The sequence below is a fragment of the Diaporthe citri genome (genome assembly GCF_014595645.1).
Source record: "Diaporthe citri strain NFHF-8-4 chromosome Unknown scaffold_10, whole genome shotgun sequence".
Lineage (NCBI taxonomy): Eukaryota > Fungi > Ascomycota > Sordariomycetes > Diaporthales > Diaporthaceae > Diaporthe > Diaporthe citri.
The window spans coordinates 1899062-1922704 of record NW_025064855.1 but is presented as its reverse complement, the minus strand read 5'-3'; the positions used below and the strand labels follow the sequence as shown (position 1 = coordinate 1922704).

Below are 23643 nucleotides of genomic sequence, written 5' to 3'. Positions count from 1 at the left end.
ATCTTAATAAATAATTAATTTAATATAATTAAAATAATTTTATTATTATAAATTTAAATATCCTACTTATTATAATAAGGATAGCTAGCAATAGCTTTTTTAATATTAATATATATTCTTTTTTAATAATATATAATTTAAATCCAGAAATAAGTAACATCCCTTTTATAATGCTTAAGAAAAGCATAATAATTCTTAATAATTTCTTATTTTTAATTAAGATTATTAATAACTTATTATTATAATAAATTCTTTTTAAGTTATCTTTAAAGAGTTTCTTTATAAATAAAGAAATAATAAGCCTTTTTATAAAAAAATAATTGCTATTATAATGTTAAGTTTTTAAAATAAGTCTTATAGCAAAGATATTAAGCAATTTTAAATAATTCTTTTAATTAAAAATAATTATTAAGTAATAATAATTCTTAATTAAATAATTAAAGTTAAGATAATTAATTAAGAAAAGCATTATATTAATTCTTAATATTTCCTTTAAATTTATAATTTATCTTATTTAATAACCTTAATAGCTTTTTAAAAAGTATATTTATAATAATATTCTTAAAACCTTTAATATAATAAATAATAAAATTATATATTTTAATTATAGCTAGCTATTTTATAATATAGGCGCTTAATATATTTAAGATAAATTCTTTTAATTATTAAATTAAGATATTTAAATTTATTTTTAAGGTAAAATAAATATTATAAATATAAAAGCATAAGCACTTAATTATATATAGGATAGCTTTATATTTTTATTTTATTGCATTATATAGCTTTTTAACCCTTATTTAAATATTACTTTTATATTAAATTAAGTATTATAATTTATTTTTAATTTATATAAAGTATATATTTTATTTTTTAAAATTTATATTTATTATAAAAATAATCTTATTACTAAAATAATTAATATTAATTAAATATAGTTTTAAAGTAATTATAACTTTAAAAGTATTTATAGCTTTTTAATAATTTAAGATTTATTAATAAAGCATACTTTTTTTTAAAAGGTTAAATAATAGCTTAATAATAATCTTATAAAAAGGCATTTATGCTTTATAAAAGTTTAATAAGCTTAAAAAAAATTTAAGCTTAATTATATTCTTATAAATATTTTACTTATTAATTTTAATAATTTTCTTATTTAATGGAAATTAATTAAGTATTTTATAAGTATAGCTAATAATATTAGCTTATTACTTATATTATTTTAATTTAGCAATATTAATTGCTTTTTTAATTAACTTAAAATTATAAAAAATATTATTAAGGTTTTTAATATACTTAATTATATATTTTTAAACCTTTAATAAAATAAGTATTTCTTTATTTTTATAATTTATCTTTAAATCCTTAACTATAATATTATTAAGAAAGAGTTTATATATTATAAAAATTAAGTTATAAAAGATTTAAATTATATATTATATAAATTAAGTAATAAAATTTATAGCTTTTATAAATAAATTATATTATTAAAATAATTTAATTAAAGTAAAAAAGGTTATAATATTTTAACTTTTTTTATTTAGCTTAATTTAATTATATTTTAAGAAGAAGTTAAGGAAAGATAATATTTTATATATTATAAATTCCTTAATAAATTTATTTATTAATAATAAAATAAAGGCATTTTTAATTATAACTTTATTAGCTTTTAAAATATTATTAATAAATTAATAATTAAAGTTTTTCTTTTTTATAAGAAATTATTAATTTTTATAAATAATATAAGATTTCTTAATAATTTTATTAACTTATTAATTCCTAAGTATTTTAATAATTATCTTTCTTAAAGTTTTTAAAAGTTAAATTATCTTTATTTAATATACTTTATAAGGAATTATTTAAATAAATTATAATAATACTATATTAATATTAATTTAAATAATATAAAACTAATTTTATATTAAAGATTTCTTTTAATTAAAAAATAAATAAATAAATATTTCTTTTTCTTACTTTAAAAAGGAGTTATAATTTTTTTATAAAAAAGCATTTAATTAATTAAGCATTAATCTTAATTCCTTATTAATTAAAGAAAACTTAAGCTAAATTTAAATATTATATTTATTTTTATAATTCTTATTTATAATTAATTTTATTTCTTTTTTATAAATAAGTTTTTAATTAATTATACCCTTAAAAATAATATTATTAAAAAGATAGTTATTTATAAGATAAACTTTAATGCTTACTTATTTATAAAGAATTTTAATTAAAGATTAAAAGGTTTTATTAATTAATTTAATAATTATTAAAATAAAAGGAATTTTATTAACTTATTTTTTAATATATATAGCTTTTTTCTATAAATAAGTATTATAAATATAAGTTAATATTTATTAACTTTTCTCTTTAATTTAATAAATTTTTTAAACTTTAATTTAAAAATTTTTTATAAATATAAAAATTAAACTTTTTATATTTTTATTTAAAAAAATGCTTAAAACCTTTTTATTTTTTTTTATCTTAATATTAAAATAAATTAATATTATTAATATATTAATTAATATTAAGCTTTAATTAAGGCTTAAAAAAAGTAAAGAAATGCTTTTAAAAGCTAATAAGTACTTTTAAGAAATTTAAGTTTCCTTAAAAGGAGTTATTTTAAAGAGCTTTTAATTCTTTTATTTTAAATTATATATTACTTTAATATTGCTAAGAATAAGATAAGTATAAAAATATCCCTTTAATTATTTAAATATTAAGTTTATATTTAAAAAAAAAGTATTTTTAAAAAAATATAATATAAAGTATTAAAAGCTTTATTATTAATAATAAAAAATATAGCTTTAATTTTATTTAAATTAATGTAAATTTACTTTTTTATAACTTTAATTAAAAATAAAAAATCTTTATTATATATTATTAAGTTTATATTATTAAGTAAAGTATATAAAAATTTATTATATTTATAATATAATAAGGGTAAGAAATTTATTTTAACTTTAATATTTAAAAAAGCAAGTTATAAAAAATAATTATTTACCTTTATATAAATTATTAAGTAAATTAAATTAAAATATTTTTAATTAATTATATTTATAATAAATATAATAATAAAGTTAATTTAATATTAAATAATTTATAATAAATTAATTAAAATATTAATTTTAATATTATTTTTTAAAAAAGTAATTATATTAACTTTAAAAGATAAATCTTTAATATAATTCTTAAAATATATTAATTTAAAAAGTACCTTTAATAAAATATATACCTTAAATTATATTATTAATAAATGCTTAATTAAAATTAAATTAATATTATTAAGCATTAAGATATTTATAATATTTATTTTAATAATTATAGCTAAAATTACTTAAGCTACCTTTTTCTTAAATAATAAAAATTATTAAATATGCTTTTTTAATTTTAAGTTTATTATATTTATTAAGCTTACTTTTATTATAAAAAACTTAATATTTTTTTTTAAGTTTAATCTTAATTAATAAATAAGTTTTTCCTTTTCTTTATTTTCTTTTTATTTTTTAATTATAACTTATTATTAATAATTTAAGATTAATTATTTTCTACCTTTTTAAAGTTTTTAAGTTAAGTATAATTAGCCTTTATAATTTTTATAACTTTATTTTAATTTTTAATATTTTTAACTATATGCTTTTTCTTAATTATAATAATATTTATTTAAAAAAGCTTATTATTATTTATAATTATAAGTTTTTTTTTAATATAAATTATATAATTTATAAGATTTATAAGTATTAAAATTAAGCTAACTTTCTTTTAATTATTAAGCTTTTAAATTACTTTTAAGGCTTTTAATAAGGTCTTTCCTTTAAATAAAGAATTTATCTTAATAAGCTTATAATATTTAATTATATAAAGTAAATTAAATCTTTTTTTTTAAATAAAAACTTTAATTAATTATAAATATATTTTTTTAAATTATAACTATTTTAATTATAATATAATTAAATATAAATAAAGTTTAAATACTTTAAAAAGTTAATTTAAGTATTTTTAAATAAGCTAAGAAATATTAATAATCTTTTTAGCTTAAAAGCTATTAATAAGCTATTTAAAGAAAGTTACTTAAATTTATTATATTAATATATATTATAATCTTAAAAAGTATAATTATAATAAATTTTAAGTAACTTATTTTTTTTAAAAAAAAGTATTAAAATTATAATTTATACCTTATTATTATTAAAGTTATTTTAATTAAGTTTTATTAAAAGCTATTAAATAAAATTTATAGCTTTTAGCTTAATTATTTTAAAATTACTTTATTATTTATTATAAAAGAAAGCTTTAATATTTTATTAAAATAATTTAAATTTATTTTTAAATTTAATTAAATTAAATTTTAACTTTATAAACTTTTTAATAAATTTATTTATATTTTATAAATCTTAATTATATTTTTTAATAATATTAATATAATTAAATTTAAATAAAAATTATTAAATTTATAAGTTTTTATTTTAAAGGTAATTTAAAGAATTAAAATTATTTTAGCTTTTTTAAAAGAAATTTAGCCTTTTTAAATTAAGTAAATTTTAATTAAAATTATTTTATATAAATAAATATTTATTTTACTTAAAATATTTAAATTCTTAATTAATAATTTTTAATAAGGCATACTTAAAGTTTAACTAAAGAATATTTTTTATTAACTTATAAATAATTCTTTTTTTTATTAGCTATTTTTTTAAATATAATAAAAATGCTTTATAAAAAAGCTAAGTTATAATAAAAGAAATATTATTTATATTATTAAGTTTTTAATTATATTTTATAATTTTCTTTTTTTATATTTTTAAGTTATTATAAGAGTTATTATAAATAATATTTTTAATAATTATAATTAAGTTTATATAATAAGTTTAATTATTAAACTTATAAAAGGTAAGAAGCTTTTTTTTTAATTTTTTTAAATAAACTATTTAATAATAATGCTTTTAATTACTTTTATTAAATTTAAAATAATATAATATTACTTAAGTAATTTTAAAATTTAATTATTTAAGTAAGAAAATTAATAAGTAATAATCTTAAAATTATTTAAAACCTTAATAATATTAATTTTATTTAACTTTAAGGTATTTAAATTATAAATTATAAATAAAGCTATTTATAATAAAATTATTATATTAATAAAAAGTAAAACTTTTAAAATATTAATTTAAATTCTTAATTTATTATTAATAATAAATTATAAGGTTTAATTAAAATAAGGTTAATACTTTAATTAATAATAAGTAAAATTAAATCTTTTTTTTTTCTTAATAAGTTTCTTAAGATTCTTTTCTTAGTTTTAAATAAAAGAAAATAAATAATTTTTAAGATTTAAAAGTACTTTTAAAGTAAAAGTAGGTTTAAAAAAACTTAAGCTTAAAAATATAATATATATATTATAATGATTTTTATTAAAATAATAGCAAAATAAAGAAACTTAAAAATAATAATATTTTTAATTAAAATAATTACTTTTAAGGAATTTATTTTTAATATTATTATAAAATACTTAAATTAAAGTTTAAAGAATAAAGATATTAATAAATATAATAAATAAAATAAATTTAATAAAAGGATATTTTATTAAAAAATAAAAATTATAAAGTTATAATAAAGAAAGCCCTTTAAATTTATATTTAATGCCTTGCTTATTAATATTATATTAAATTCTTAATAAATTATATTTAAATTTAATTAAAGCTTAAATAGGATTATATTTTAAGTTTAAGTTTTTTATATAATTTAATTAATATAAAAATATATAATATAATGTTATTTATTAAACTTATAAGTAAGTAAAGTAAGTATTTTAATTTTATATTATAGCTTTTTTTATTTTAAACTTAAGGTTATAATAATAATAATAAATATTAATTAAAAGTTTAAAGTATCTTTAATTAATATTAAGTAATATTTATAAAGTTTAAATTTATTATTTTAATCTTAAGTTTAAATTATTATTATATTTTAAGTATAATTTTTAATAAAAAACTTAAAATAAGTTTAAAGCTTAATAATATATTAATATATAATTAAGGTAATATTTTATTTAAATATTAAAAGTATAAAAAGTACCTTAAGATTAAAAAATAATCCTAAGGTACTTATAATATTATTATAAGTTTAATTATATTTAACTCTTCTTTATAATAAGTTAAAAATAAATGCAAGCTTTAATTAAAGCTTTAAATTAATATATAAAATAATTTAGCAATGTTTAATATAAAAATAAGAAGAAATAAAATTAATAAATAATTAATTTATAATTAATTTCCTATTTTTCTTATTATTAATTAAAGATATATAAAATTAAAATTATATTTAAGCTAAATTATTAGTAAAAATAAGCTACTTAAATAATAAGGGATAGGTTTTGCTAAACTCTTTTAAGGATAATTTAAGAAGGAGCTTTAATATAATAAAGAGGAAAGATAAGAATAAAAGAAAATTAAAAAAAGGGAAAAGATAAATATTTTAGAAATTCTTAAAAATAAGAAAAGCTTAATTAAAGCATTAAATATATAAGAAAAGAAAAAAGTTGATTTCTTAAAAGAATATTTAAAATAAGCGTAAAAGCTAGCTTTTTATAATTAGCTGGAATTTAACGCGGTACCATTTCTTATGTAATTCCCTGCACCCGCCAATAATGCTTAAAAACTTTAATAAAATAATATTTATACTTATTTTTAATAATGTTATAAGAATTAAAAGATTTAAATTAATTACTTTAATATTTATTATATTATAAAAAAAGGGTTTTTTAACCTTTAAAATATTTTAAGAAATGCAAGTTGCTTTTATTAATTATAACTTATAAAAATACTTAATTATAACTTAATAACTATTTTTTAAAAAGATTTAAAAAAATATAATAAGAAAGATTAGCAATTAATAATGCTTTTGCAAGAAAATTAAGTCCTTAAAGATAAATTAGCGGTTATAATACCTTAAAAAAAAAGAAAGGTTAAAATAAGCTTAAACTTTATATTTATTAAAATTAAGTATATATATAGGGCATAAATTAATATTAGCGTAATTAAGGATAACTTAGTAAAAATAAACGCTTTTAAAGATATTATAAATGCAGAGGAATGCATCGTTATGGGTGGTGATGATGATTTAAAGTGACTTTAATTAAAGGGGTGGTATGGCGAGGAGGACCGTTTTGGTGGGCCGAATCAGGGGGTGGGCCGAATGTGCAGACCCTGACTTAGCTTGTGCAATACTCTCACACGCCGCGAGGCTGCGAGCAACATCCGCAAGCCGAAAGTCAGAACATATCAGATTGCAGCCCGAGTGAGTGGTAAAGGGTATCATCATTTATCCTCATCATGGCTCATTAGTCTACCTCTATGCTGGGCAAATACGCCATGCCACGCCACACAATATTTGTCATACTCGTCCATCATACAGGGCACATTACTTGTACTTCTACAGTCCACCCAGCATCGCCACACCGAGCGCCATCATTCCACCAACTACGCCCACTGGCGCGAACCTCCCGGGAGCACCGGCCGTTACAACCGGCTCCGTAGTAGAAGACGGGCTTGTCGGGCCGCTGCTGCCCACGTCAGACGACCCTGCGGCTGTCCCGCTGGCAAGAGGAGACACGACTGTCTGCGAGTACGTCTGCCCGTCTGACACCACCGTCCTGGTGAACGTCGTCTGTGCTTGCGCACCTCCCGACGGCGCCGCAGACACAACCGTCTGTACTTGTGTCTGCCCGTTGGACGTCACCGTCCTCACGAATGTCACCTGTGGTGCATCCGGCGCCTGCGACGCCTGGTTGCCTCCTCCCGACGCCGGTGCGATCGAGACGAGCGTCTCATACACCGTCCTTCCGCCAGACGTGGCTGTCCTGACCAGAGTCACCTCCGAAGCCGGGGAGTCACCAACCGCGGCTTGCGAGATCGAAACCACCGTCTCCAGGACCGTGCTCCCGTCTGACGTGGCCGTCTTGACGAGGGTCACCTCTGATGCTTGGACGTCAGGAGCAGGAAGGATCGAGACCAGTGTCTGAACGACGGGCTGGCCGTTGTCGTTGGCTGTTTGCACCAACGTCACCTCGCCCGGGGAGGCGGTGGCAACCGGAGAGATCACGGTCTGGACTAGCGTCTGCCCATCCGGTGTCACCGTGCGGACAAACGTCGTCTCGGCCGGAGCAACCGGGGCGCCATTGCTGCCGGGGCCTACCAGCGTCGTGATAGCAGTCACACCGTTGGACACCTCCGTCGAGATGATGGTGACCTCCACAGACGATACTGGGTTGTTGGGCTGTTCCGGGGCGGGAGACTGCTCATAGGGTAGTGCTTGAACGGAAGACTGAGCCGGCTGCTCAGGACTGGGTGACTGCTCCGAGGGTGGCGTTTGACCCGAGGGTTGAGCAGGCTCTTCAGAAGCTGGTGGCTCCTGAGAAGGAGCAGGCTGCTCGGATGATGGCGGCTCGTCAGGATTTGACTCTGATGTTGGAGCAGGGCTAGGCAGTTGCTGCGTTGAAGAGGGCAATGGTGTCGTTTCGGGCGGCCTGTAGCGTCATCCGTCAATACCAAGCCTGTCATCAATCAAGACGGGATTCAACACTCACGAGGGAGCCTCTGCCGTGCCGCGCTCAGTCGTCACCGGAGCTGGGGCTGTATAGTGCACGGCTTCCGCAGTCTCTGTTGCCTGTATCAGAACGGAAGCGGACACCATCGAGTGGCCGACAGCTGTCTGAGCACAAGTCGCGAAGGTGCAAGTCCGGATGTCTTGGCCTGACATCTGCTCAACAACAGTCTCGAGCCCCGCCAGGTACTTTACCATCGCCGGTGTCACGGTTGCTGGGCTATGGCCAGAGGCCCAGTCTGAGCCGTGTGCCGTGTAGAAGAACTTGGCAGGGTCTGTAGTTGGTGGTAGAGAGGTCGCGCTCTGTGCAGTTTGCCGACCAGAAATCTATGTACTGAATCCAGGTCTCAGGATAAGTCCTGTAAATGGGTGAGTATTTAGCCATCTTATGTGTAGCCTAATGACGAAGCACATATGACTTACATCGTGAACCACCCGTTTATCACCGCGGTGTTGCGGACGAAATCCGTCACCTCTGGCGCGCTGGCCGTGATAGTTTCCAGGCTTGTTACAGCACTGCCATTAGGATATGTGGTGACATGAGGGACGATTGTGTGGGTTATTGTCTCTGCGTTTGTCTTATTCCAATCTAACACCATCGCCATGTTGGCTGCCAGCCCACAGACCGGTACGCCCGGTGCCGTGGTGATCGGGGAAGGGGAAGTGGTGGTTGTGGCCGAGGTCGAGGTCGAGTTCAAGGCTCGAACTTGCTGATGGGCACAGGCAACGCATGCTGCCCAGGCCAATGGCCAGATCTGACGAAGAACTGCAACCATTCTGCAAGCACTTGATGAAATTCAGGTTCGGGAATCTCTACCACAAGATCGCCATTCCTTTCTGCAGGTACGCGCAGGGAAGCCGATATTATAAGATCTATCCTGCTACCTAGAAAGCCTTTGATCAACGATGCCAAGAATATCACGCAAGTGGGCTCATGTTTACGCTTGTGGGCCAGCCTGGACTGCCCGGACGTTGTCGCCAAGGCCATAGTACGAATCCTTCTATGGACCTTTGCTGACTGCAGAAACGACTGTGGCCAATGGCCAGTACGGAACGATCCGCCTGAGATTTGAGGCTGTGTTCCATTCACCTAGAAAAGAATCGCGCTGCGAACCGGAGAATTATTTCTTACGCGCTGCCTAGGCTTGTGTTCGGCCGCAGAAGTGGTCCAATTTCATCGATATTCGAGGGGGCTGCCCGCGTGCATGGGCTGCCGCCACTGACCCGGTCGTCCGTGGGATCTTTCTCTGGAAACCAGAAGTTGTGCCTGCTTTGAACATCTCAATATCACATTCGTTTCACAACGTATGGATTGCCATCACAGTCGGACGCATGGCAGAACCTCTTTCTGTTGACCCAACAGAGGTCTGGGCCGGCGTGGATGGAAGCTGGTCGACGTGAGTTCACCGCCTCCGCCGGGCCCACTTTCGCTAATCCTCGCAGATTCATCATCAGTGTAGGGACTCCTGCACAATACTTCAGTGTTCTGCCATCCACAGCGAACCAGCAGACCTGGGTGCCAATACCGGAAGGATGTGCGAGCACTCGGGTTGGGAATCTCAGTAATTGCGGAGACAGCCGAGGAGTCTGGCCGTTCGAGAACCAGGTCAGCGATGGCTTCCAGACAGATCAGTCGTCTACGTGGAAGGACATCGGTATTTACACGCTTTTCATCGAGGAGCACCTGGGCATAGACGGGAATGGGTTGTTCGGCTATGATTCCGTTGGCCTGGGCGCATCAGGCAACGCCACAGAAAACCAAGTTGTCGGGGGTATTGCTACGCCGAACTACTGGCTTGGACTTCTCGGACTTGGGGCGAACTATACCAACTTTTCTGATGACGAGCAACCAACATCCTTGTTGCGGACACTGAAAGATTCGGAAAAAATACCGAGTCTATCGTACGGCTATACGGCCGGAGCACCTTATAGTAAGTTCTCTACACTATGCTGGGCCAGTCGGCATGTTCTTTGAAACATATGTGCTGATTAGGAAAAGGATACTCCAAGGTTGTTGGCAGCTTGACACTCGGCGGTTATGACTCGTCTCGATTTACCGACACATCGATCTCGTTTCCATTCGGGTCCGATTCAGAACGTCCGTTAGTTGTTGGACTGCAGTCAGCGATTGGGACTAATACCCCCAACGGGACGATCGCTTTCTCAGGTGTTAACGGCGGAATACTTGCTGTCATTGACTCGACCGTTCCAGACATGTGGCTGCCTGAAGCGTGGTGCGACGTCTTCGAGGAGACATTCGGACTTCGCTACGTTGAAGAGACGGGCCGATATCTGGTCGATGACGAACATCACACAGAACTACAGAGGCTCGAGCCCAGGCTCACCTTCACGCTCGGCGCTAGCACAAGTGGTGGCACTATCACCAGATTCGAGTTTCCATATGCCGCCTTCGATCTCGAAGGGCAGTACCCTGTGTTTCCAAATGCTACGCGGTATTTCCCCATCAGGAGGGCCGCGAATGACTCGCAGTACACGATCGGTCGAGTGTTCCTCCAGGAGACATACTTGACGGTGGACAGTGAACGGGGCATCTTCAACATATCCCAAGCCAAATTTTCAAACCCAATGCCTTCCTCCGACCTAGTGGCAATCCTCTCGACAGACGACACAAACTCGACGGCAGGCGGGAATTCTACGACGGGATTAGGTTCTCAGGTCGCTGAAGATGGACTTAGCGGGGGCGCGATCGCCGGAATAGTGGTGGGCGCTGTGGGCGCGCTATCAATCCTGGCTGGGGTTCTTTTTTGGTGGTTCCGACGACGCCGCAACCAGCGTCGCGAGTGGCCAGATGCAGAGCCTGCCGAACAGAGTGCCGAGGACGCGCCACCACCGCATTACGGAGGCGAACTGATCGGAAGTGCTGCCAACGTCCCCGAGTTATCTGATGGGAAGGCAAGGGCGGAGATGGCGACACCAAACTCGAGGCATGAGGCGATGAGTGCCACGCCTCTTTCGGGGGCAGGAGGCAGGGAGAAATACGAGGCGGAAGGAAGCACTCCCTTGTCTGAAGCGGATGGGGCGCAGAGATTCAAGGCCGAGGGAAATATGCATATGCACGAAGCGGCTGGGACACCCAGGTTCGAGGCTGAAGGGGACGCACCCGTCTATGAGGCAGATGGCCGGCCGCGTCATCGCGTGCACGAGGCGGAGGGCAGTACACCGGTGTACGAGCTTCCGGCGGGATAAGTGATTAGAACATACGAGTGCCTGGCATGAAATTCTTTGCTGTATTTATAATTGTCCTTTACCGATGCTGCTGATGCAAAGTAATAATTGGGTCGACCGCGTCGTCTAAGAAATACACACCAACTGAATATCTACATCTGCGTATCTTGCGAAGAACACACAACAGTCATTGACTGCCCTTCTCTACCCAGACAGAGCCCACTCGGGTTGCTTCAGGGCATGTACTTCCACGGAAGACTGGAATCTGCGTGCACACTTTTCTTTTCTTTTTTCATGTATCTCAGCATTCTTTACTTGGCATGGTCTTTCTTTGGTGAGAGGAAGCTGTGTACCTGGCTCGAAGTATGAAGTAAAGAACTACGGACTTTATTTTAGCCGCCGATTCTCAAGGCTCGGATCATTTCAAGAATCTCCAACACAATTCAGGATTCATTCTCTTCTGCGATTGGCCAGACTACTACCGAGCGTCCTTCTCTCTGGGGGTTGATGATTCCGAAATCCTCAGACTACGTTCACCACATCAAATCCCCTCCGCAAAGTCCTTTGAAATCGATTGGCATCTGAGTAAGGATTGATTTAATGCAGTCAAAGTGGCCGATCTTAGAGTTTGCAGTGTTGCTGGACCAGCCGGTCTTCAGGCTTGGAATTCGCGCACTGTGCAGCTACAGCTGAAACAGGATCGTCACGGACCTCCTGTCCTGTCAGCACCGACTTCCACTTTCCGGAGCTGTCCAGCTTCGCAGTTCTATTGCAAATTTTTGTCAAGGTATCATCCTGGTCACGAAGCTCATCGATACTTTCAAGCTACTCCGAGATGAAGTACTTGAAGCCCCTTGGCGCGGCTTTTACCGGGCTGCACGCAACAGCCTTGGGCTCAGCCTCTCAAGAGACACAAGTGCGACCTGTCTGCCCCGTCCTGCCAGTTGGCACCTGGCCATTACCGACCACATGTCCTATTGGTACATCCAATCCCATCGACAATGAGACCGTCCCAGTCCAAGACAATCAGTGGTACAGAAGTGACATCTGTCACGAGGTCGGCCAAGACGAGATCTGCGCCTTCACTCAGCCCTCATTCAACGCCGGCCATGGCATAGCCTTGGTCACCACGGCCCAACTGCTCCAGAAAATGGTATCACTGCCTATCTTCACTGATCCTGGACCGAAACAGCCTGCGTCGGAACAGCCCGTCAGTCTCGCCTACCGAGATGAGCAAATCCCAGGAAAGGGTGTTGGTCTCGTGGCAACAAGGCTTCTAAGAAGCAACGAGGCTCTCTTAAGTCGCATGCCGATAGTGATGGTTGATGACACGGCCTTCAAGCGCCTGGGACGAGCGCGCCTTACTGACCTGCTCACTCAAGCCATCGGCGACTTGCCTCAGACCCATCAAGCGGAATATCTCAATCTGACCACGCACGAGGAGGTCAAAACCCATGACGAAAGGGTGTATGAGATATTCATGAAGAATGACTTCATCACGCCGGTTGAAGGAATTATGGACTTTCATTCTGTCTTCCCGGAAGGTAAGTCCCTGTCGCGCTGTTGAGCGCATCAACTCCCCACGGCTGAGGGGACTGCTCGACATCAACTTACATGGCTGTGTAGTTTCCCGGCTGAACCACGCCTGCCGTCCCAATTCCAAGTACACCTTTGACGCATCCACGTTGTCTCAGTCGGTCTTTGCAGCCCGCAAAATCGAGACAGGAGAGGAGCTTACCGTGACTTACTTTGAGTACGTGTGTGCCCAGCGTGTTCTCAAAGATCTTCTAAAACGCAGAAAGTGCAACTGAACAGTCATTGACTGACCCACCTTGAATCAGCTCTGTCCAAACACGCTCGCGGCGACAGCTGCTCTCAAAGCACGGATGGAGCTTCGAGTGCACATGTGCGCATTGCTCAGCCAGCGAGGAGACCATCAAGGAGTCGGACGAAAGGGTCGAGGAAATCCTCACGCTGCAAAAGGATCTTGACGATTACTCGCCATCGTCGGCCGCAGCTCCTGAGAAAGCCGAGCTTCTCGTCAATCTATTCAAGGCGGAGGGCCTCGTCACCCGGATGGTCGAGGCCTACTACCGGGCTGCCCTCGAGTACAACGGCATCGGCAGCGCCGAAGAGGCTGTCAGGTTTGCAAAACTGTGTGTTGAGGAGGGAGAGGTTCTGGAAAGCTCGATCCGTCCTTTCATGAATAATATGAGGGAAATGATACGGGGACCCTCGGACCATTGGACGTGGAGGTTTCGCCTGAGCCATAGATGAAATCAAGCCATGATGTCAGGTTGGCCCTATACCTTGCCGTCAATGAGTCCCATGGCAGCTGAGCTTAGCGCAAGTGCAACATGGAGTCTGTTTAAGAACTGCCCATGTCCTCAACTCCTAACAAATATCGAGAGTTATCCCGAGAGAGGATCCTCATATTGATTACCGGAATATAACCACAGTTATTAGCATTGAGGGTGAGAGACTTGGGGAAAGGGGATGACATGTAACACCTATACTAAGGTCTGCATGAAGACGTACTCTGAATCATCAGACAATGTTTCGTTTCGACGCGGCCCAGGTTCTGCTTATGCCGTTGTCTGCAAGGCTACACAACAGGACGGCCCATATTATATCAAGCCTTGAGGTTCTAACCTCGCTATGGATTTACTCTAAACAATATCGAATTTCTGTTTGATGAAGTTCACAGAGCGCGGAAGGCTAACGTCCCCGGCCCGGATTCCGGCCGCCCCCCGATTCCGGCCGCCTTTCCCACACAAACTCACACTTTTCAAACCCATATAGTAAATCCAAATTAAATCCAACAACCCTAACCCTAGGCTTAAATAATATTGCTTTAAAAGGAGATTATAATAAAAATACTTAAAAACTTTATTATAGTTTTATTATTTTTAAAATATTTTTTAAAAATCAAAGGCTTTAAATATTAAGGATTCCTAATATTTTATATGGAAATATTAATATTTACTTTTAAGTAAATATTTCTTTAATAAAATTAAATAGGATTTTATTTTTTAAAATATAAGTTAAGAAACTAATATATTATATAATATTAAAAGATATTATATTAAAAGTTATAAATTTATTAATATATTTTATAAATTTATATTTTCTTATATTTTTTTATATATGGAAAAGATAAATTTATTAATATTTTTTTATTAAAATTTTTAATATAAAAGAAAACTTTATTATTTTATAATAATGAATTTATTATATATAATAAAATTTAATTATATTTATTTTATTAAAAGATTAAGTATAAAATTAAGAAATATAAGTTATTAAAAACTCCTTATATTATATATATAAATCTTAATATTTTTAATAATTTAACTTTAAAAATTATTTTAAAATTATTAAATTAAATTTATATTTTTAAATATATCTTTATATAAAAGTATATTTAAAATTCTTTATTTTGGATTTAGGGTTAGGGTTTTGGGATTTAGTTTGGATTTATTATAGAAGGTTAAAAAGTGGGTATCTTATAGTGCCAGTGCACCAGAAAACGGCTGGCCGGAATCAGGGGGGGGGGGCCGGAATCTGGGCCGGGGACGTTAAAATTATCAATGTGAGCACCCTGTGGACCACAAGTCACAAACCTGGTAAACATATCAACGCAGCCGACGCCTTCTCTTGCCACCATCAAGCCTGGCGGCTCGGAAAGAAAGTCCACGCCGGCCAAATTATAGCAATCAGAGTTCAGCATGGCCAATCGGGAGAAGAAAAAATTTCATGATAGTGGCGGATGTCTACGTGACCAAGGTTGCACCTGCACGTGTGTAGTTTATTCATAGTCTCTCTGTTGTCGGCTTTCAGACGGCTCCCGAGGTCAAGCTTCTTGCCCAAGCCAGTCAAGACATACCAGCCCCCACACCACCAGTCATATTTCACTGAAGCAGTGTTTCGATTGAATTAATCTAGCGCGACGAGCACTTCTCCAATTCCTGGGGTCGAACAGGCACATCCCTGCACTATGTGGTGCATGTTAGTTCCGGATCGCTCTAGAATTACTGCGTCCCCAGCTTAGGCCTCGGTCAAGGCACACACCCATTAGCCAAGCTGACGGTATTGCTATTGACCGAAGGAGGTCTGAGGGAGACCTTGATTAGTTCAGTGCTGATGATGGCCTGCCCGGTCTTCTCTTTCCCCGTCCCTGGAGTTACGCATGAATTCCTACCGCCACCCACATATCTTGGGCTCCTTGACCAGCGACATATAGTATTTATTATTACTTTTTTTGCAACCCGTGATGCGAATGCTTTGCAATAGCTGAAACCTGCGTTTTAAACTACGGCAGAGGCCCAGATCCAGGTTGTGTTCTTGGACCCGGAACGAAGTGCCCGGCACGGGCCCGGATATGCTCGTTCATGGTGCTCATGGAGTGCTCTAAACTCAGGGCCCGGGACGGATGCATCGGAAAACGATTTGATACGCAGATAACTTCGGGCGCTTAAATGGGATGGGGGGATGTTCATCTTTACGCTTATACGGTTTGGCCACTCTCCTCTTCTAGATTCTCAAGTGTGCAATGCTTCCGGACAACGTCCGATGCTGACTACGAATCCATCCATCCCCGCGAGCAACCCTTCACAAACTTACAGACCGGTGGAAAGTTGTCAATCGATTCCATCCCGCTCATCCGCGATGTAGCACTAGACGCAGGGACTGGTCTTAGCAGATGCTTGGGGGAGCATTGCAGGCCGGGGCCTTGTCGGCTTAGCTGCCACCCTCGTCAATATCCTCGCTGATTCCATATATCCGACTGAGGAAGCAATCAAGCTGCTGTGGCGAGGAGCTCTTCTGAGCGAAGAGGTTACGCGCACATTCTTCAGTCATGACACGCGTAATGGTGCTGCGAGAACGATGCGCAATACACGTATTACCGTTGTGCATCAGCGTCGAATGACGCGCACATGGGGCGAGCTCTAATGACGACTCCTAACATGAAGCGTGCAGATCGGAGTATCAAACAATTCCTCACGTAATAAACAAAGCCATGCGGTGTGTACCTTGCGGCACGCGACCATTTGAGTGGACACGGCCAAGAGATCTGGTCGTCAGGCACGCTGCCAGCCTGCCAACCTCGAGCCAGCCTGCTAACCTGCCAGCCCAAGAGCCCGGAAGCCCGGTAGCCCAGAAGCCCAGAAGATGATATCCGACGGGATACCTCGTTCTGGGCTAGGGAGGAACGGTGAAGCTGGGATACTCGAGCAATCTCCGGGGCTAGGTGCATTGGCAGAGGGGCGGGCAACCAACGGGGCAGCGAATGAGGAGATTCGATGGGGTCAAAACAACGGCGGCGGTAAGATACCGGCATTTTGAGCCAAGCTGGTGGGAGCGGGCGGGCAGGCGCACGATGATACGCCCGTGGGGCTCACATCACCCCAGACACCCCCAACACGAAGCGTGGGGAAGAAAGTGGGATTTTCCCCAGACTTTCCCCAACCTTCGGGCGAGGACGTCGGTTCATTGTTCCCCACACTTGGGGCCATTTGACGAGGGCCGTCGGGGGCAGTTGGCTGGCACTCGCTCAGGCGTGGCCGCGCCGTCCCTGTCAAGGCCAGGTTGTGCCACCGACATCATGCCGTGACACACCAGAAAGGACCGCATGGGGCCATGACAGTACATGAACGGATGTTGGTCGATCGTCCCTCCCCTCACCCGACGTCAGGGGGGGGGGGGTGGGGACTAGAAAACAGTCCTTTTCCCTTCCCCCATTCTTTGCGCTGCGTTGCCCTTGCGCTCTTTCTTCTTTTTCTACCACTGGCATTGTCTGCTTCTTGTAAATCCTTCCCAGAGACTTAATTGCCTGCAGTGTCAACATGGGCGACAAGATAGAGGACCTCCCCGCGTCGGAGCACGTCCACGACCATGATATCCTCGACGAGAAGGCCATCGCCGAGACGGCCGACCACCTGCGCAAGCTCACGCCAGAAGAGCTTGCCATCGAGAAGAAGCTCAGGAAAAAGATCGACGTCCTGATCATGCCCCTTTGCGTCCTGGTCTATCTCATGAACTACATCGACCGGTGAGCGACTGGCCCAGCCTTGTCTTTATCTCCGACCGAGCCCCGTGGCCCTTGCTGACGGGAGAAGAAACAACTATGCCGCGGCTCGACTCCAGGGTCTCGAAGAGGATCTGAGCATGACAGACGAGCAATATCAGATTGGCCTTTCCACACTATTCGTCGGCTACGTCCTGATGCAGGTTCCCTCGAACGCCATGCTGAACTATGCCGGGCGCCCGTCTTGGTACATTGGCTTCTTCGTACGCACTAATCCTCCAAGCGTTTTTGACCGAATCTTCTTTTGCGCCGAGAGCCTTGGAAGACGCTAACCGCGATGTCTTGTGTAGGTCTGTGTCTGGGGCTTGGTGTCGCTCCTGACCAGTCAGGTCAAGACCGCGGGGCAGATCATTGCTACCCGGTTCATCCTTGGCTTCGTTGAAGCTCCCTTCTTCCCTGGCATCCTGTTTTACCTTTCCAAATGGGTACGTACGAGATGAACCTATCCACACCGCCGCACGTCATGGCCGCCCATTCTCTCACTGAGACTCATTTCTTGCGTTGTCTTCCATTTTGCCATGCATTACTAATTCATCGCAGTACACAAAGGAGGAACTTTCCCTGCGCATGGCCATCTTCTACTCGGGCTCCCTAATCTCAGGTGCTTTTGGAAACCTGATCGCTGCAGGTATCTTGAGCGGCCTAGCAGGAGCACGCGGATACTCGGCCTGGCAATGGCTGTACATTATGGAGGGTGCCATCACGATATTCTTCGGAATCCTCGTCATCATAATCCTGCCCGACTTTCCGGATACCTGGAAAAAGCTGACCGAGGATGAGAGACGAGTCGCAACCCGCCGACTGGCCATTGAAGCCTCCGAGGCCGACGTCGACGAGGCCGGTGGAATGTCGCAGCTCCGGGGCATCAAGTTGGCATTGACAGATCCCAAGACATACCTCCTCGCCTTGGCCTACCACGGCCAGACAGGTGCTGCTGGAATCCAGAACTACTTCCCGACTCTTACCCAGACCGTCGTTTCGGATCGCATCCACGCCCTGCTACTCTGCGCCCCGCCGTACATCTTCATGGTCATCTACTCATTCATTCACTGCCGAATTTCAGACAAGTTAGCCAAGAGGTTTTGGTTCTTTGTCTACCCAATTCCAATCACGATTGTGGGCTTCATCGGTACGTTGCGGACCACTCACTCACCCACTGACTGACCCGTTCTTCCCACGCTCCTCCTCCCCTTGACTCGAACTAACTGGCCCTCGAACAGTTTTCATGACGGTCGACAACTTCGGCGCTCGATACTTCTCCCTGTTCCTGCAGATCTTCGTGTTCGCCCTGAACGGAATCATCTACGCATGGATATCCTCCTCGATCCCTCGCCCGCCCGCGAAGCGCGCCGCCGCCCTGGCCTTCATCAACTCGGTGGGCAACGCCGCCTCGATCTGGACGCCTTTCACATACAAGACCAAGGATGCGCCCCACTACAGGCCGGCCCTGGGAATCTGCATAGGCCTCCAGGTCCTCGCCGCCGTCTGTGCGGTCGCGCTGAAGATCCTTCTCGAGAAGCAGAATGCCCAGCTCGCGAGGATGGAGAACTCCGACGCGCAGCTCACCGAGCGCGATATGAAGAAACTCGAGAAGACTGCACAGGTTGAGGGTGTCACTGTTGCTGAGGCGAGGGCTTTGCAGAAGGGTTACCGCTATGTTATTTAAAGTCGCCATCCTTTGATGTGGAAAGCAAGTGGAACCGATGAGATTGGCGAGATACATGGAGATGCAAGTAGCTGAATAGAAAATCATGAACAAGACATATCAACTCAGCTTAAACTATATCAGGATGCTAAGGCCATAGACTGCTTCTCCACAGCCTGTTCGTGGGTTCATATCTATATAAACCCCTTATTTATCCCTCTACATTTTTCACCATATAGATGCCGTAGCCACATCGCGGCCACCCGGGAGAAGCTGATCATAACCTATCTCTCATCAAGGTGCATGGAGTCGGAGGCTACCTCACCTCCCTACATCCTGCGTAGAGTTGCTCAAATGAGATCAAACCTTCGCTGTGGGAAACCAAACAGGGGCAGCAACTCCATGCTCCAGCGATCGGTCTCGTCAATCATCCGGCTGCCGTTCTCTTCGTCGTCATCGAAACGATCAGGCCGTGACGAGGGATCCGTGGCGCCGTCAATAATTGTCATTGACTTGCTCTTCGGCTTTTCGTGCATGAGCCCCTGGACAGGGGCGAAAGATCGCAGCAGATACATACCTTCATCTGAAGGCCCGAGTAAGGCAGGAATGCCGTCAAACACATGTGGTCATCCGAATGCACCGGCAGCCGTGATCTCCCAATGTATCCATTTTCTGTAACGAACAGTGTGCAGACCGCAGCGGCACAGAACCAAGCCGAGGCGATGTAAACCATATTCTGTTCCATCTCATCTGATACGGATGGTCTTGCCTGGAGCACTGGAAGAATTACTTGAGTTGCCACATTCCTGGCTTTGGTCCTTCACAAAGGCACGCGTTTTACACGATCCGTCATCAAGTCAGTTGGTGGTTGTTCGCAAAAATTTCGAAGTTGGCCTTAGACCTCATCACATGCCTGTCTATGTTTTTCTATCCCCTGAGATGACTTTGGGAATACGTGTTGGTCTTATGTAGGCCCTGCCATCTACGTCCGAGCCCTACCCTCAAGGGTTGGAAAGTTGAATAGACTCTAATGTCCCCAAAGCGTTCAAGCACAGCCGGGCGTAGCGGGCGTAGTCCATGCGTAACTCGTTGATGTTGAAAAATGCCCTGTATTGTTTGTAGAGGGCCTGCGGTGCGTCCTAGTGGCAGGTCATTCCTGAAGGCTTCAGGCTGTGGGCTAGGAGCCGGGTGGTCAGACTATTGTCAAAGTTGATGCCCTCCTGATTGACGGCGTCGGTTCACCCGGTAAGGACTATAATATATGCTTAATAGGAAGAAGGAGACGATATCAATGCTAAGCAAATTAAGTTATGAAGTATCTGGGGGGTGTATTTATCCTGGATGGATGGGCCCCATTCTTTTCCCCGGAACCCACCCTCCTCCCCACAAAAAGAAAAACCGGAACAACGGGCAAAAACATACAACACCGGGTATTCGCTGGTCGTCACCGACCCAACTACTAATCCAGCGGTCACCAGCTTGTCTATGGGAGAGCGGACGGGATCCCGAATTTTCTGATACCTATGGTCGTATGTGCTTGACTGAGATGCTTGCTAAACTATATTCCCTTTCCCACAGAGCCCAACAGGCGAATCGTTTGCGGCAAACATTCATCCCATTCACTTCCATTCTGTCGTCCCTCTTGGGCCAATCGTCACTCTGGTATATCTGGGTCTTGTGGTGGAATGATAACCCAGCTGTCTGTGATATGTCAGGCGAGAGGCTGTAGTAAGACACCTCTACGCAGTGATCCTTGCGCAGGCAACTTGGGGCAGGCTGAGTAGGATTTGACAGGACCCTACATAACTTTACATGTGTCTGGGCCAGCATGTTTTAAGCTGCTCGCCTTCGTGGAGACCGCCACCTTACCACTCTTTGTTCTAAAGATCCCGCAGCAGGCCTTGCTGGCCAATGCCTCGAGATTAGCCTCGCAGCTCCTTTCCACCCACAGCTGCTTATAGAACAGGCAGTCTTCAATTTCCAGTGGTTCCACAGCTCAATGAGCGTGTATTCCATGACGTTGTTGCTGACATTTCCTGGCTGTTTGTATACATAATTCTTGCACAAGTCGGAGTCATAGGGCTTGAGAGTCTTGCGCGGAATTCCTGCCGCATCGCTGCATATGACATTCATTGGGGTAGGAGGATCCTATCAGTGGCTGTTGGTATTTAACCAAGCCAAATAGTCAAATGTTTCTTGAGGGATTCCATATACCTCGTGTCATTCTCCTACGGCAGCCTTGATAATTACAACAAGACACATGAAAGAACCTAGACAGTATTAAGCACATAATGAGTGGTCCCTTAAGCCCAATTAATTTGTCCATAACTTGCCCGCCTCCTTCAGTACCACATAACACTGCTTGGGCTTGTGCGTCAGGCTGTCAAACGCCTCGAAGCCCCTCAGCTTCTCTGGCACCACCTCTAGGTCGAAGCTCCACACCATCAAGGCAACGAAAATCTTCATCTCCAGGTAGGCCAACTTCTTCCCAAAGCAGCCTCTGAGCCCACCACCAAACTGCATCACCGGTCCCGCGTGGATGTTGAACGTTTCCACTCCCTTCTCGTCGGTCTTGATCCAGCGCTCCGGCCTGAAGACCGTGATGTCGCCGTCGTCCCACAGCGGGACGGCGCGGTCCTTGTTCGCCTGGGAAGAGTCCGACCGGGCGTGCTCAGGGATGGACTCGTTGATGGTGTTGGGCGCCATGTAGCCGGGGCCATTGGACTGTCAAATAATAGCGTTGGATGCTTAGTCTATTAGGCTAGCTAACGTCTATTCAACGGGAGGGAAGGCCCCTATTTATAGTTATTATCCTCCATACAGTGGCAAACGTATGGGGAAAAGGATATCCCGTATTAATAATAGCCTAAATATCTAAAATATTCCAATAGCCCCCTTTAAACTAATTCCCTTTTATTTATTTTATTTTATATATATAAGGGATTTAGTTTATAAAAAAGGAATATTTAGTTATATAGTAAGAAAACCTTATAAAAGGGAAAAACTTACTTATTAAGTGTTTATATATTTAGGCAAAAAACCCAAAAATTTGCTATTACTTAAACTTAAACTTATAGCCAATAGGGTATTACATATTAAATTATGGTTTTATATGGAATTTACTAATTATTTTATAATGGCTATGGTATATTATGGCATTTTTACATATTAAAGTTACATGTCATTTTATTTATACTATATATACTATGGAAATACGTTTTCTATATAGAATTAAACGTATATAAATATAGTATAGGTATATTGTGACTGTGTATATATATGGTATGTATGGGCTGTGTAAGTAATGCTTATTTTTTAGGAAAAACCTTTATTATTTTATTTATTTCTTCTAGGGGAAAACCTTTAGTATTTAGGGTAATATTATATATATATATAATTAAGTTCGCTTTATTTATTTATATATTTTATAAGTAAAGGAAAAAATCTTAATCCTAGTTATTAAAGAGTAAATACCTTAATTTATTTTACGCGCATTATAATATAGGTAGAAAATCTTTTTATTCTCTAGCTTAATATTTTTATATTATTTTTTTATTAAACTATACTTTTCTTTAAACTCTTTATAGTATAATTTATTTATTAATTTTATAAGCCAATTTGCTAAATTTTGCTTAAAATTTATATATTTTAATATTACTTTATTATTTTCTATTACTTCTCTTATATAATAATATGCAATATTTATATATTTAGTTTTCTTATAAAATAAAGTATTTTTAGCTAATTTCTTAGCTCTATTATTATCTATATATATAATAAGGGGCTTAAGATTAAAGCTAATATTTAAATTATTATTAAAATATTTAAGTAAATTATATAAATATTTAGCTTTTTTTATGGCTTTTCTTAAAGCCATATATTTTGCTTTTATAAAGGAAAATGCTGATATTTTTTATAGTTAAAAATTCCAGCTTATGAGGTTTATTTTCTTCTTATTATTATTATTATTAATATCATATAAGCTAAATATATAACTAAAGGTACTCTTTTTAGTAAATATATCATTACCCTAGTTTAAATCTATATAGCTTATTAATTATAAATTATTTCTAAAGTAATTATATACTTTAAATATATATAGGAATTTATATATATATCCTTATAT

The 23643-nt window shown here is 37.8% G+C and overlaps 5 protein-coding genes across 5 annotated transcripts; 2 read left to right on the top strand and 3 right to left on the bottom strand.

The window, feature by feature from the left end:
* Positions 1-7428: 7428 nt before the first annotated feature.
* Positions 7429-9203, bottom strand: INS49_003732 (uncharacterized protein; the record flags this gene model as incomplete). The annotated part of the gene is made up of 4 exons (XM_043164522.1): positions 7429-8521; positions 8582-8818; positions 8919-8957; positions 9022-9203. The coding sequence occupies 4 exons, from the start codon at positions 9201-9203 to the stop codon at positions 7429-7431; spliced, it is 1551 nt and encodes a 516-aa protein (XP_043019287.1).
* Positions 9204-9930: 727 nt separating this feature from the next.
* INS49_003731 (uncharacterized protein) lies at positions 9931-14061 on the top strand (the record flags this gene model as incomplete). The annotated part of the gene is made up of 6 exons (XM_043164521.1): positions 9931-9995; positions 10042-10529; positions 10598-11696; positions 12610-13328; positions 13411-13537; positions 13626-14061. 6 exons carry the CDS (start codon positions 9931-9933, stop codon positions 14059-14061), a joined length of 2934 nt encoding a protein of 977 aa, XP_043019286.1.
* A 3569-nt stretch (positions 14062-17630) lies between these two features.
* Positions 17631-19538, top strand: INS49_003730 (uncharacterized protein; the record flags this gene model as incomplete). Its single annotated transcript, XM_043164520.1, has 5 exons — positions 17631-17836; positions 17904-18075; positions 18163-18297; positions 18413-19001; positions 19093-19538. The coding sequence occupies 5 exons, from the start codon at positions 17631-17633 to the stop codon at positions 19536-19538; spliced, it is 1548 nt and encodes a 515-aa protein (XP_043019285.1).
* Positions 19539-19867: 329 nt separating this feature from the next.
* Positions 19868-20250, bottom strand: INS49_003729 (uncharacterized protein; the record flags this gene model as incomplete). Its single annotated transcript, XM_043164519.1, has 2 exons — positions 19868-20041; positions 20095-20250. The coding sequence occupies 2 exons, from the start codon at positions 20248-20250 to the stop codon at positions 19868-19870; spliced, it is 330 nt and encodes a 109-aa protein (XP_043019284.1).
* Positions 20251-21830: 1580 nt separating this feature from the next.
* On the bottom strand, positions 21831-22223 carry INS49_003728 (uncharacterized protein; the record flags this gene model as incomplete). Its single annotated transcript, XM_043164518.1, has 1 exon — positions 21831-22223. One exon carries the CDS (start codon positions 22221-22223, stop codon positions 21831-21833), a length of 393 nt encoding a protein of 130 aa, XP_043019283.1.
* Between the last annotated feature and the right edge of the window lie 1420 nt (positions 22224-23643).